General features: G+C 38.6%; 1 protein-coding gene across 1 annotated transcript in view; it reads right to left on the bottom strand.

The window, feature by feature from the left end:
* Nucleotides 1-14,341, bottom strand: part of LOC102077955 (uncharacterized) — an 82,505-nt gene that overhangs the window by 10,330 nt on the left and 57,834 nt on the right. Inside the window, exons 3-4 of the mRNA XM_005473704.4 lie at nt 7,104-7,240; nt 2,285-2,409 (exon numbers count right to left, since the gene is read on the bottom strand). Coding sequence (XP_005473761.1) covers nt 2,285-2,409; nt 7,104-7,240 — 262 coding nt within the window. The remainder of the gene's footprint in view (nt 1-2,284; nt 2,410-7,103; nt 7,241-14,341) is intronic.

Below are 14,341 nucleotides of genomic sequence, written 5' to 3'. Positions count from 1 at the left end.
AGATGGCATCACTTTTAGATTTATAACGCATTGAGAATGGATCACAAATTTAACTTCCACCTTATTCTTAGAATTATATATTGAGAAACAAGCCTTTATGTATACTTTAGTATACAATTGTAGTAAGAGGTTTACATATGCTCATCATGTGCATGAATGTCATATTAATTTTGAGCAGCATCATTTGTGATGGTCAGAGTTTGGATGGATTTTCCGTATATATTCAAACTCAAACATATATGATAGGGGCTGATGGTAAAGCTGTTTCTCCAATTCATCGAAAGGAGGCAGCTGCTTCAGGTATGGCTGAATGGAAATAGACCCTGGGGCAAAACCGAGACACAGTGGATGGCGCATGTTATCAGTTTGGGAATACCTGACCTCCTTGAAAAGAGCTGGAGGCGCTGGATGGGGAGGAATGCTGCAGAGCTCTGACTCGACTACAGCAGTGAAAGGAGGGACGATCTTGATGATTTTAATCTTTCAGACATTTTTTTGTTATACGTTTAAGATTCTTTGGGAAGATGCTGACTTTTGATCTTGTTGAGTTGTCCTGTGTTATTCTCACAGGTATTTCTAATCTACTGACACATTCACATACACTGTGAATGTGGTGGACAAAATACTGTAATCTCAAGTACAGTATAATAACAATAATAATAATTTATCTCAAGCACAGTTTTCTTCCTCTTAACTAAAGGAGAAGTAAAGTAAAAAGTAGTAAAAACTAAGTAAAAACTCTATAATAGTAAGCAACTTGACCCAGAAGCATCCTTTAGTTATGCTGCTATAGGGAGGTTGCTGGGGATTTCCCATGATGCACTGAGTACTTCTTCTCCAGGCCATGCTACTACAGCATGTCATTAACTCTTGTATTTTTCTTTCCCAGAGTTTGACTGATGTTTTTGTTGTTCGTGGACTCTCTATGAGGAGCTACAATCTTTTCTGTCTTCTATATCCTCATGGCTGCACCTCCCCTCTCTCTACCTCAGGCCAGGAAGAAGTCCTGTTACAAAGAAGTTCCTTCTCCCCACCTTCACCAAATGCTTGTTCATATCATCTGGGATCCTCTGATCATTGATAATTTGAGTTTTTACCTTACAAAATAAGCCACCTTGGGACAAGTATTCTTGGTGCTATATCAGTAAAACTGGCGCTATATGTGTGAAATTAAATTCAGTTGGAAAAGTGTTTTTGTAAAAAATACTAAATCTTAAGTTGTGATAGTTATGTACCTTCCACCTGTGTTGCTTCCTGTTTCTTTCATTATTCTGTTCTGCTACAGTGTTTCCACTATCTCAGGTCCAGCAGGTAGACTAATTAAGGATTACCCTGCCCCTGCTTAAAGGAAGCTGGGAGAAGGGGCTCACTGTCTCCCTGACCAAGTAGCTCTCCAGCATCCCTGCTTCTTTGCTTATTTTCTGGTTCAGGACTCATTGTGTGGCTTGCCCAGACTCTTTTAATACTCTTGTTTCTTTTTTGCAAAACTTCTAGACATTTACTTCCCGTTTTTTCCTGGTAAACTGAAGTTCAGGTGTTGTTCCACTGGGAACAACAACTTTGTAATGTGTTTAGGTGAGCGTTTTTGTTTTTCATCGTAACTATGATAGTCAAGCCACTTCCTTGCAGAGGACCGTAAAAGCAGAGATATAAGCGCTATGTAAATGCCACCATTTATGCCCAAGCTCCTTAACACACAACTAAAATAGCCCAGAGTCTGCCAGAGCAAAATATAAACTATAAAATGCTTCTGTGGTGCGACACAACTCATGTGATATGATTTATTCTGGAGTCTTAAGCCATTCCATTTGCACAAAGGTCAGCACTGCTGAGATGGTTTGGAGCTGGTCAGCAGCAAGAAATTGTGTGTCAAGGTTCATCAATGTTGAACACAGGGCAAAATGTCTGTGTTGATTTATTACAGGAACTCCAATGATAGCTTAATTTTCCCTAATATTCACTGCAACTACAGAGTCCCTAGCATCATTTTATCCAGTGTCTAACCAACCAGATTAGATTCTTGTTATGTTGTACTCCACTTCTTCCCTCAAACCACACCCTCTCATATGTGTGCATTTCAGGTCTTACACATCGATGTCAGAGCTTTCACTTCTTTTCCAGAGTCTGCTGTCAACAGAGATATTTTAGCGATTCTGCAGCAGACCACACGCTATTGAATCCCTCAATATCAAGAGTGATATCCTCATCACCCAAACCAAACACATACTCATAAAGTATTTAAGAAGCCTAGTACATGCCTTTTTAAGTGGATAAAAGCTCTTACTTGTTCCCAGTGTGGTGCTGCTTGGATGAATATTGCTGCCGTTCTGCACAATCTCTGGTCTGGACTGATCAGCTGAGTCGACTGCCACGGTCGTGGACCGGAACATGGGACCAGAACCTGGAGCACTGTGGAGAGGAGTATACAAAGATCAAAATGTTAAAAGACCACAAGAACAGGATGCAGCAATAGATCAAAGAATGAAATAAAAAGAAGAGACGAGAGAAGAGTGCAAAGACAAAAAGAAAGAAAAGTAGAAAGAAAGAAAGAAAATGGGAAACAAAGACAAAAAGATCAAAGTAATGAGAGAAAAATGACGAATGAAAAGATAAGGAAATCAGAAAGAGGGAGATAAAAGGAGATGGAGAGGAAAAGGTTAGAAGAAAGAAAATGCAAGGAAAAGAAAATGAGGAGACAAGAAGAATCAAATGATGAAGAAGAAGAGATGTGAGGAGAAAATGAAGTGGAAACAAAGAGGAGAGGAAGCAAGGAGATAGGAGGGACAGATGAAAAAAAATAAAGGCAAAGAGGACAAGAGAAATAAAGATGGGAAACTGAAAGGGAAAAAAATGAAAAGAGTGGAGGAAACAAGAAGATGAGCATTGAGGAGGGCAAGAGGAGAGTAGAGCTGAAATCCAGCTGAAAATCAATTTGGCCACGCTTCTCTTCTCTCTCCTTTTGTGCCAGGAGCCAAACTGCATTGTTGCAAATCTGAAAATGGCTATGACAGCCGATACTGATACATGTACAGTGAGTGGGTTCAGCCGTGCAGCGTGATTGGTCAGAAACACTTCATAGCCACTCTGAAAATACCCGTGAAGCACAACAAAATGCATTTTATTGCATTGTGACCAAAGAGATTCTCAGTGATCTCTCTTTTCTTCTTTACTTGCAAGACTGAGAGACAAACATAGGTCAGTCCAGGAACACATGAAGAAAACTCTCATGCATGGAGTCAAAAGTTGGATGTTAGATCGTGTCTTCAGAGAGTATTTTAAGGCAGAGATCAATGTTCACTTTACGTGGGCGTGCTCGGATTGTGACTTGCAGCTTTGAGCTCAAATTTTGCATTCGTGTGCAATCGTATACATTTTGAGAAATCAATTTTTTGTGCTTGGTAGCTCGCCAGATGAACCTTTTTCATCACACGCTTTGAGCAAGAAGCAGCCAAATCTGCATCATCTGTTTCTGGACCTCTCTGTTTGTTTATCATTATTCTTACAGGATTTTTTTTTTAAGACAAACAGCACGTGAGCACAACACTGTTTGGCAGCCCACTTGAGAGTCCCAGATGTCGGAGCTTCCCACCGGCACATGAACAAACAGACTGATATGTAGATTTTTCAGCAACATTAACACGCAGCTGTAAAGCAGCTCTGACAGACATAAACATGGCGGGGTGTTCCCCGTAATGGATAAGCCAGCTCACGCAAGTTCATCATTCCTACCGTCTGATGATCGTAACTCACTGCAGCTACATGAAAAGGACAGGACCGATTTAGTAAAAGTCATTCCTCTTCAGTCGGGCGTGAGAAAGTACCCACCTCCAATATTTTGTGAGCTTCTGTTGTGATAATTGTGGTAATTTTGAGGCATATTTTCCACTCATTTTGAGTCTTATCTGCTGTTTTCAACCCCTTTTTAGCTATAGTAGATATTTGTTATCATTTTGTGCGCTCACAAATTTGGAAGAATACATAAAGTTCAAATTAAAGCCTTAATTTGTTGGTCAACTATTTGTTCAATATTTTGATTACATGCTCATGTGGGGCTTTATTACAGCAAATATTAGGTTATTTTTACTACTCTGACAACTAGACTGTAAACATATTGGAACAAACATAATAACTGAACATGCATATTATTTTACGTAACACCCATGATTTGCTTCTGCAGACCCAGAACTTATCCAACACACTCACTCTGGATGTTACAATAGTACTAGACAAATGCAACTACAAAGACACAACTGAAATAAGTACAGTAAAATTATCCTGAATGGATACTGCACATCTGTAAAATATTTCAAGTTAATTTAAATATAATCAGTTACACCAACTTAAAAAGGTCGAAAATTTCAGAGAAAATGATTGAACTAGGATTTTCTAAAGTATAAGTTTTCATACAGTTTTATCCAATTATGTTACTATTTGTCACCATGCTCTTCAATCTGAAGCCACCCGTGGGTAACTAATGTTCAGGTCCTTAAGTTTTGTGGCGTACTGTATTTGGGTCTCACAGGGTTGCCTAAACACATAATTTTAATCAGATGAGTGTATTCATACTAACAAGCGCAGCCACATAAAGTACTCTACAAGTTCTTGAAATATCAAAAGTTTGAATGTGTTCTCACGAGGGTCACCACATGGGTTACACAGGAAACAGGGAATGTCTTTGAAGCATGGACGTGAACACATGAGCAGCAGCGAGGCCAGTACGAACGCTTTGGTGTCTGTGCACTTTAAACTGTTTTCTTGAAGAAAAAAAGATGTGCTCAGAGGTTAGACAAGTTTCAAAATGCAGCAGGTCAGGTTCGCTGTTTAATTGGAGACATTATTATCCTGTAATAATTCACACTTGGCATATTGTTTACACTGAATACTGAAGTAAACCAGTGGAGGTGTCAAGTGGGACACAGTGTGAGGCTCTTAAATACAAGGCCATCATTAATTCACATTTGAACTTTTGAAAGTGTCAAGTTCACTCTGCTAACACATGACTGTACTGCACAGTACAGCTAAAGTCACATCATCAAGTTTGCAGATGACACAACAGTGGTGGGTCTCATCACCAACAACGGTGAGTCTGAATACAGAGAGGAAGTACAACACCTGGTGGACTGATGCCAGATCAACAACCTGTCTCTAAATGTTCAGAAGACTAAAGAGACGGTTGTTAACTTCAGGAAGACTGCACATCAACGGATCTGCTGTTGAGTTGGTCAACAATGGGAAGTTCCTGGGTGTGCACATATCAAATGACCGCTCCTGGAACCTGAACACCACCACCATCACTGAAGAAAGCCCAACAACGTCTTCACTTTCTTTGGAGGCTGAACAAGGCCAGTCTCCCTCCTCGCATCCTCACATCTTTTTACTGAGGAATCATTGAGAGCGTTCTCATTCCTCACTATCTGGTACGGGTACTGCACTTTTGCTGAAAAGAAGTCTCTGCAGCGGATAGTGAGGACAGCAGAGAGAATCATTGGAGGCCCTTTCCCACCCATCTCCCAGCTCTACAACAAACACATCATCCGATGTGCGATCAGCATACTGAAGGACACTTTCCACCGCTCACACGCACTGTTCTCCCTTCTTCCATCTGGCAGACGGTTTCACAGCATCAAAACTGTAACGGCCAGACACTGTAAGAGCTTCATCCCCCAAGCACTCAGAGGCCTCAACTACCACCAAAGGGCCGATAAACATAAACACTTATACAACCAAACACTTTGACAAACATAAAGCCCTCTACAAACATTTTTACAGTACTCACCAGAAGACTCAATAATAACAACACAAACTTTCACATCTATATTATGCTATACTTGCACGTTTTACATCTTTCACGTGTCTTCGTCTTGTCTTGTCCACAATATCCTGCCCATAACTTGAACCTAGTAATCAACACCAACATCTCACTTTACTGTAACTGCACATGATCACTTTTTATTGTCTTTTGTCCTTGTTTATTATACATAGATATAGTTAGTATTAGTACCTTTTCATCTTTTTCATTTAACTTAAATATAGTGAGTTATTATTTATTTGTAATTTACAGTTTTATATCCCCTGTAGATATATTTTGATACTCCTATAAATGCACCATCGGGTGTTTGGGGTGAAATGGTATTTCGATACGCTGTATACTGTGAATATTGTTGTATTGACAATAAAGATCTTGTATCTTGAATCTTTTCCCGTCGTCTATTCTGGAATGAGGATTGTCACAGTTTTAAGGCATGTGTGATGATGATGATGAAGCAGAAGACAAACTAAGTGTGGACAGATTATTAATAGAGGCAGCCTGATATTGTGATTTATTTAGCTTAAAAGATAGAATAAGTTTGACATTAACTTCATGCAGGACAAATGTACTTATTTATGAGCAATTATACAAACTTCATATAAAAATAAATGGCAATTAATTTTTTTATTTGATGACATTTAATTTTACAATAATGAATTACACAGAACTGGACAATAAATGTCATTACACTAGATGTCTTTCTGAAAGTGCTCCAACTACTTTTAAGGAAGTAAGTCCTTCACTGTTATCTTCTTCAGTGCCATGTGGCAGGAAAAAGCAGAGCAGCTACCTTAACTCTACTCGTACAGAATGCAATACAATGCAAAACGCCTTGAGGTTACTGTTGTTGTGAATTAAATTCAATAACAACTGAATTTCATTTTTAGCTTATTCAGTAGTCCATCTAGTTTTTTCCCCTAAATCTGCTGCTTGGAAATGGTACTCCTGAGAGCTGGAAAGCGAACCAAAACTATAAATCTTCTTGATCATAAAACAAAAAAAAACAAAACAGATTTTTTTATTTATGCTCTGTAGGGCTGAAGAGAAAGGCAGATGTGAACATTGTACTCTTAAAACTGCAGCATTAAGTCCTAAAAAAAGACTTTAAAAGATAAACAAAAGCACAATATTTAACAGTTTCACTGATTTTCGGAAAACTTATTTTTTCTACCAAGTCTATTTTGAAACATATTCCATAAAATATAAATGGAGCAACTGCTACAATTGAGCTTTTTACACATAAAATATAATAAATGAGCTGAAAGGAAAGAAAGAAGTTATGGATGCTACTAACCACTCTCCCGTCCTCCTGTCTTCATGTTGATTGAGTCTCCTCAGCACTCTCTCCTCTCTCTTCTCCTCCCTGCGCCTCCTCTGCCTCCTGCAGGCCAGCGCTCTGTAAAATTCCCTCTGTTTCAGCTCCTTCAGTCGCTGCAGGACAAGCAGAGTGATTAACAGAAGCAGATGCAGTCGTATCAGGGCTGCATTAAAAAGGAGATGTAAGAGGTCAAATGGATAATACATTAAAAAGATGAATTTAAATGTTTAATTTGTGAGGTAAGTGGGTGGGGTTATCAGTCTTGTGTATCTGCTCTGTCTGTAAGCGTGTGTGTGTGCATTGTTTGTGCATGTGTGTCTATATGCGCCGTCTAAGTCAGCCAGTGTCAGCTTTAGTAGAGTCCAGACCAGCTTAATTCACTTATTGAGCTCTGTCTGCAAGCTGTCTGCAGACCGGAGATACTGATACAGTGTGCAAGTGTCATTTGTGCCCGTGTGTGTGTGTGCCTATGTGTGTGTCACAAATAATAATAATGATAATAATATACCTGTGGGTTCACATCTCAAATAGACAGATGACAAGAGACAGACAGCAAGGCGGGCAGAGACACCAGCAAATAGATAAACAGACATAAATAGACAGACAGATAAAACATGGAGGCAGGCAGGCAGACAGACGGACAAACAGAGGGACAAAGAGACAGGCTGGAAGACAGATACTGTGGGGTTTGTTAAAGTTTGTTATGTAGCCTGTGATTTTTCATGGAAGGTGTACATACAGTGTGAAGGGTGGACAGAATGACAGGAAGCCTCACGGTAGACTGTAACAACACGACAAACTAGGGCTGAATCAACACCGTTAGCATACAGTCAGCCGTTAAACTGTGAAACATGTGGACTGGTTTACAGCATATCAATATAAATACGAACATTTGAAAAAAAAAAAAAAACCCATGACAGTTTCCTGTAATACTGATGATTTTGCCTATTAACCTGGGTGGAATGAAGGCTATGTCATATTCCAAGAATGGTTGGCATACTCTTTTGTGCAAACTGAGCCCAAATGCTCTTTTTTGCTAACATTTGAGTGATTATAGCAGCGTATTTTTTAGCATTGATTTAGGCCACATTCATTCATAACACACATATTTACTACGTACTTTTAAACCTATTTTTAACAACCTTTCACGCACTTACAGGAAAATTCAGTGTATTCAGGGGAAATGTGGGGTTAGGTATCATGCCCAAGGACACTTTGACACTTTGTGGAATAGAACCAGTGTCCTTCCAGATGGTCAAGCTGCACTTAATCCTAAGCTACATCCATTCAGGTGTGCCCTACATACCAAATCATGTTGTAGAATGGAGACTACAATAATAGAGTATTTTCCCTCTTTCTGTTTTTTTTTCTTGCATATTCATCACACTTACATGTTTCAGATCATCTATATATATATATATTTATATATATATACAGATAATTCATGCGATTAACTGATTATCCACATTTTTTTAAAAACTAACTTAAATTTCATCAACCAGCTCAGATTAATGTCAGACCTTTTGAATAAATAAATCACTTAAGTATAACCTGTCTGACAAAATGAAGTATACTAACAGATCACAAATCAAAAAATCATGCTGTGATCTAAAGAAACAGATGAGAAACAAAGCCATCTATCAGTCTGGAAAAACATTATAGAGCATTTTATAAGGCTTTGGGACTCCAGTGAACCACGATGAGAGCCATTATCCACAAATGGAGTAAACAGTGGAACAGTGGAACAATGGTGAACCTTACCAGGAGTTGCTGGCCAACCAAAATTACTCTAAGAGCGCATCAACAACTCACCCAGGAGGTCACAAAGGAATATAAAGAAAACATCCAAAGAGCTGCAGGCCTCAGTTGTCTTTGTCAGTGTTCATGAGTCAACAATAAGAAAGAGAGTGGGCAAGAATGGCATCCATGAGTTTCAAGGCAAAAACCACTTTTGGGAAAATATTCAGTGTACTGAAAAGACAAAAGTCGAATGTTTTGGAAAGTTTGAGACTCGTTACATCTGGTGTAAAACTAACACAGCATTTTACGTCATACAAACAGTCAAACATGGCGGAGGTAGTGTAATGGTCTGGGGCTGCTTTGCTTCTTTGGGACCTGACGACTTGCTGTAACTGATGCTATCACGAATTCTGATGTCTGACCATCAGTTTCAGATTCATTATCAGTTGTTGCAAACATTTGATTACAGTTCTTGCAGGCCAGGGTGGCGCAACACCCAACACAGGTACTTTTAGATACAGTTCTTTTCTCTGAATAAATGAACTGATCATTTAATAACTGTATTTTGTATTTACTTGTGTTTAATATCAAAATATGTTTGATGATCTGAACATGTTAGTCTAAGAAAGATACAAAAATAAGAGATTAAGAATCACAGCATTATACATGCTCTACAACCATCTGGGAACATGAAAGTCGTCCATTGCGAACAGTAGAACCTCGAGGAGTCTGTTTTAGGAGGATACATAATGATTTTTTTCATCAAAATTTCATGTTGTCACATTTAGCTGAATACAGTTTGAGTGATAAACAAAAATAAGCTATTTCCCAAAACAGAAACATGATATTAACGGATTTTCTGTTTTTTCCCCTGTTTGTTTTCAGTAATTAATTTACCCTGTGGTACACAGCAAGATAATCAAATCAGAGGAATTTCCATGTACTTTACATTGTGTCAGCTGGGATACTGAAGCGTCATTACTCAGATGTGAAGCTATCAACCAATGCATAGTGATTATAAAACAAACACTTCCCTCCACTCCCAGCATCATGTAGCAAATTCCTTTTTTAAAAAAATATATTAGTCTTACTGCTGTATTAGCAGCACTTTTAAATTAAACATCTCCTTTTGTGTGAATCTTTTTTGTGAATATTTCTAAAGGGGGCCCTGGTTCAAGGGATCCTTACGCTTAATATTCAGCCACAATCCAAGGCTGCATTTTTTCCTCCCATGCTGATATTGTTATGTAGTGGAAATGATGCTGACCATGTGAACTGTAGATAAATTACTGCTGGCAATAGCAAACTGGGAATAACAACTTACCCCAAACATAATATAATCAATTTGAGTGTTTCACTACACTACACCATATAGAACATGAACAATAGATTTGAGATTTGAGATCCACATCGAACAGTACAGTTTGTATACAAAGGGCTACTGTATCTAGAAAGATCATCAGCTGTAAAGCATTGGCCGAAAGTCGGTAGTTTCACCTCGAGGGTTATTGTTTCCTTTAAGATTCACAGTGCTGGAGTGCACAGCACACACAAGAAATGATGTGTCACCTTTCTGCTACTGACAGGTCTCACTGTTTAATTTATATATTTTATAAGATAAAAAAAATATGTCTCTGTAAGCAGCATATATAGGATAAACTGTGCATGGTTGTTTTTCTCAGTCTGGCTCGTTTCATCTGTCACAGCAGCACACCAAGCGCTGGTGACGTAGCCCCTCTGCAAACCACTTCATTTCTAAAAGAAGATGGGACCGTGACTGACCGTGAACCAAAAGATGGGCAGCTTAGCCGAGTGTGTGCAGGCTAGAGAATATTAGTGCTGGAAAATCCATTTCCTGCAAGTGTTGCAGTCTCGAACAATATGCCCTAAATGCTCCGCATCCTCAAGTAAACCTAATAACTCTGACACACAGCTAACTGTGAAAAATATTATGCCTCTTTCATCACTTGCAAGTGAACAAATGGTAATTGCAGCAAATACATTCCTCCCAGCACCTATAATTTTGTAAACACCCAAACAGCTGCAAGTTCTCAGAGTTGCCTTCCTCCACATCTCTCTTTTTTACATCCAACTGAAGAGAGAAAAATAATGAGAGAAGAAAGAATGTTGCAGCAATGCGACAATTTCACATATTTAGTTTAGGTAAGCAGGCTGCCTTATTGATAATCTTTATGTTTTTATTTAATTAGGAGAATTTGTACTGTTGATTTTAACCTCAAATGACCCTGTTTGCCTACTATTGGCTTTATAGATTTCATTTAATCTATAGGTCTTACTCTATAGAGATATAGAGCTTCTGAATATCTTCATGAGGAATGTCTATTCATGCTGGTTAGTCAACCACAAGATTAAAACCACTGACAGGAGGATAATAACATTGATCACCTCATTACAATGCAATGTCCAGCTGGGAAATCTTGTGAAATAACAGGACTGAAAGCTATATTCTCTTGGGTGAAAGTCCAGCATCTGACTTACGCCATTGCACCTTCCTCCTCTGGACTTTGTTTCTTATCACAATTTACTAAGTTGAAACCTGACACTTCAGTGTGTAGATTTATGAGTAACCAACACACGTGGAGCTCTTTGGCATTGATTCTCCAAGCCTTTGAACTCTGCTACAGTAACGAACACCATTTTTCCAAATGATATTTCCTCATTTGGTGTTTTGTTGATGATGGAAAACACATTAGTCTAATGTCTTCCTTAAGACTTCAATTCAATTCTAGTGACTGTTTCTAGGATTCAATTCACATCATTTTCAAACTTATCAAATATGTGACCCCTCGTACCCTATCGATATGATTACTGTCATCCTAGAAGACACTCCTCCCATTAGGACAGAAATGTGTCATCATATGATGAACGTGATCACTCAGAACATCTTTGTATTGATTTGTGTTGACCTTATCCTCTAAGAAGACCCAAACCATGTCGCCCACCGTCAACTATCTGTACATAGAAAGTAAAACCAATGACTGCTTTTGCCCAATAAAATAACTCGTATATATTAAACACTGATTATTTCAGTGTTTACTCTTACTTTTTTATATTATTTTCTTTCTCTCTTTCTCAAGTGCAAATGGCCTGTGGATGATATGTATAAAATCCAATATAACATTATACATTATTTTGGGGGCATAATACTGATATACAGTGGGCTGTGTCATCAGATAAAACCGCCATGCATTATGTGAAAAAAATCAATTGTTAATGGATTTTAAAAAAAGAGGAGAAGAATATTTGTTTTTGGCGAGTCTTGTAAGTTGAATATCTGACTGGTTGTGATACTTAATCACATTGATACGAAAATCATTTTTAAAAAATCTAATGCTGCCAAAAAACAGTTGTACTTATTGATTTGTAACATCAGCCACAATAGTCTAACACACACGGGCTGTGTAACTGTTAAAGGGACAACAGTTTTAAACAAACTAGCTAAATTTCTGCTTCAGATCTCTTGGCATATATATGAAGTATATACATTCAATAACTGTAGCAAGGAACTAATAAACACTCATTTGCCACTTTCTTAGGTACACCTCTTCAACTTCTTGTTAATGAAAATCTCTAATGAGCTACTCACATGGCAGCAACTCAGCAATTCAGGACAAGCGATGAAATGTGATTTAAGTGACATTAAGTGTAGGCGGTCGGAGTATTTCAACAACGTCTGATCCACTGGATTTTTTACACAAAACCATCTTTAGGGTTTACAGAAAACAGACCAGATAGAGAAACTCTACAGTGAGCGGCAGTTGTCTCGGTGGAAACACCTTGCTGATGTCAGAAGTCAGAGGAAAATAGCCAGACTGCATTTACCTGAGAGAGGCAACAGCAACTCGAATAACCAGTTACAAGCAAGATATGCAGAAGAGCATCTCTGAACACACAACAACTTTGATAGCAATGGATTTCAGCAGGAGAAGACCACAACAGGTGCCACTGATGTAGACTAAAAACAGGTAAGTGAGGCTACAATTCACACAGGTTCACCAAAATTGGTCAATAGAAGATTGGGAAATGCTGCCTGATATGAGGAGCCCAGATTTATGCTGCAACATCTGGATGGTAGGGTAAAAACTTGGCATATGCAGCATGAAAACCTAAAGCCATCCTGCCTTTTATCAGCAGTCCATGCTGGTGGTGGTGTAATGGTTTGTGGGATACTTGCTGCACTTACCTCCCTTTGAGCCTCTTAGTACCAACTGAGCATCGTTTAAACTCTACAGCCCGTCTGAATGTTGTTGCTGACACTGTCCATTCCTTCAAGATCACAGTGTGCCCATCTTTTCCAACAAGATGGAATGCACCATGTCACAAAGCTTAAGTAATCTCACACTGGTTTCTTGAACAGCACAATGAGTTCACTGTATTTCAGTGGCCTCCAGAGTAATGGGACCTCAGTCCAACACTGCACCTTTGGGATGTGGTGGAACAGGAGATTCTCATTATTATCATACAGCCACCAAATCTGCAGCAACTGTATTATGCAATAATGAAATCGTGGACTAAAATATCTGAGCAATGTTTCCAGCACCTTCGTGAATCTATGTCATGAAATTTTAAAGTAGTTCTGAAAGCTAGCAAGGTGTGCCTAATAAAGTGTCTGGTGTGTGTAATTTTGTTGAATACGAATATATTTGAAAAGTAGATCAAAAAATATATTTCAACACACATAAAGTTGTTCAAACTTCTGGTTTCTTCTCTTGAGTGTGTGCTTTCCCTCTCACTCTCTACCACAGAGAGCTTAATTACTGTAAACTCAGCTTTTTTATTTTTTTTGCTTTTTTTAGCACCACTTGGTCAAAAGATGCTTTGATACATTTTCTCTGCTCATCACAGAGGAAAGAAAAATCCAGGCTTTATGGTTTGATGTTCTGCTTGCTTGTCTTGTTTGCCTATATGCTCTGCTTCTGTGCGGTGTGTGGGGCAGACCATCAGGTCAGCTGCAGACACTTTGGCCCAGTGTTTCATCCATAAAACTAAACCGTTCATTGGACCTTTGGGGGCCCTTGTTCCATATGCATCTTTCCTTCGTGCCACTCAACATTCCCACCAGCGTACTGTTCACTAATCCACTCACACATTCTCTGTACTGATAAAACTGACTTCCAGAGCTCACGGTCGTCTTTGTGTTGGTATTTTTATGTTAATTTCATGTTTTTTGTTAAAATAAATTAGTATTTACTGGCCTTCACCCTGTGTCTCTGTCTCTTGTCATGGCTTCTGAGCTGAGGTCTTGGCAATTTGCATATATTAAGAATATTATTATCCATATTAATCACATTATAATAGTGGATTACCAAACAACGGGCTTTGCCTAGTGCTACTCTGTCACCATGTCCACTCCAAGTAAAAAAAAAGAGCTAATCCTGTCATAATGTAACTGTCAGTTCTTCCATGAAATGAATCAGAAGTGCTGCAATTTTTAGTCATAGTGGTCATGAGGA

Source organism: Oreochromis niloticus, linkage group LG13 (assembly GCF_001858045.2).
Source record: "Oreochromis niloticus isolate F11D_XX linkage group LG13, O_niloticus_UMD_NMBU, whole genome shotgun sequence".
Lineage (NCBI taxonomy): Eukaryota > Metazoa > Chordata > Actinopteri > Cichliformes > Cichlidae > Oreochromis > Oreochromis niloticus.
Note: the sequence above shows the minus strand (reverse complement) of the source record. Positions and strands in the feature narration are given on the sequence as shown.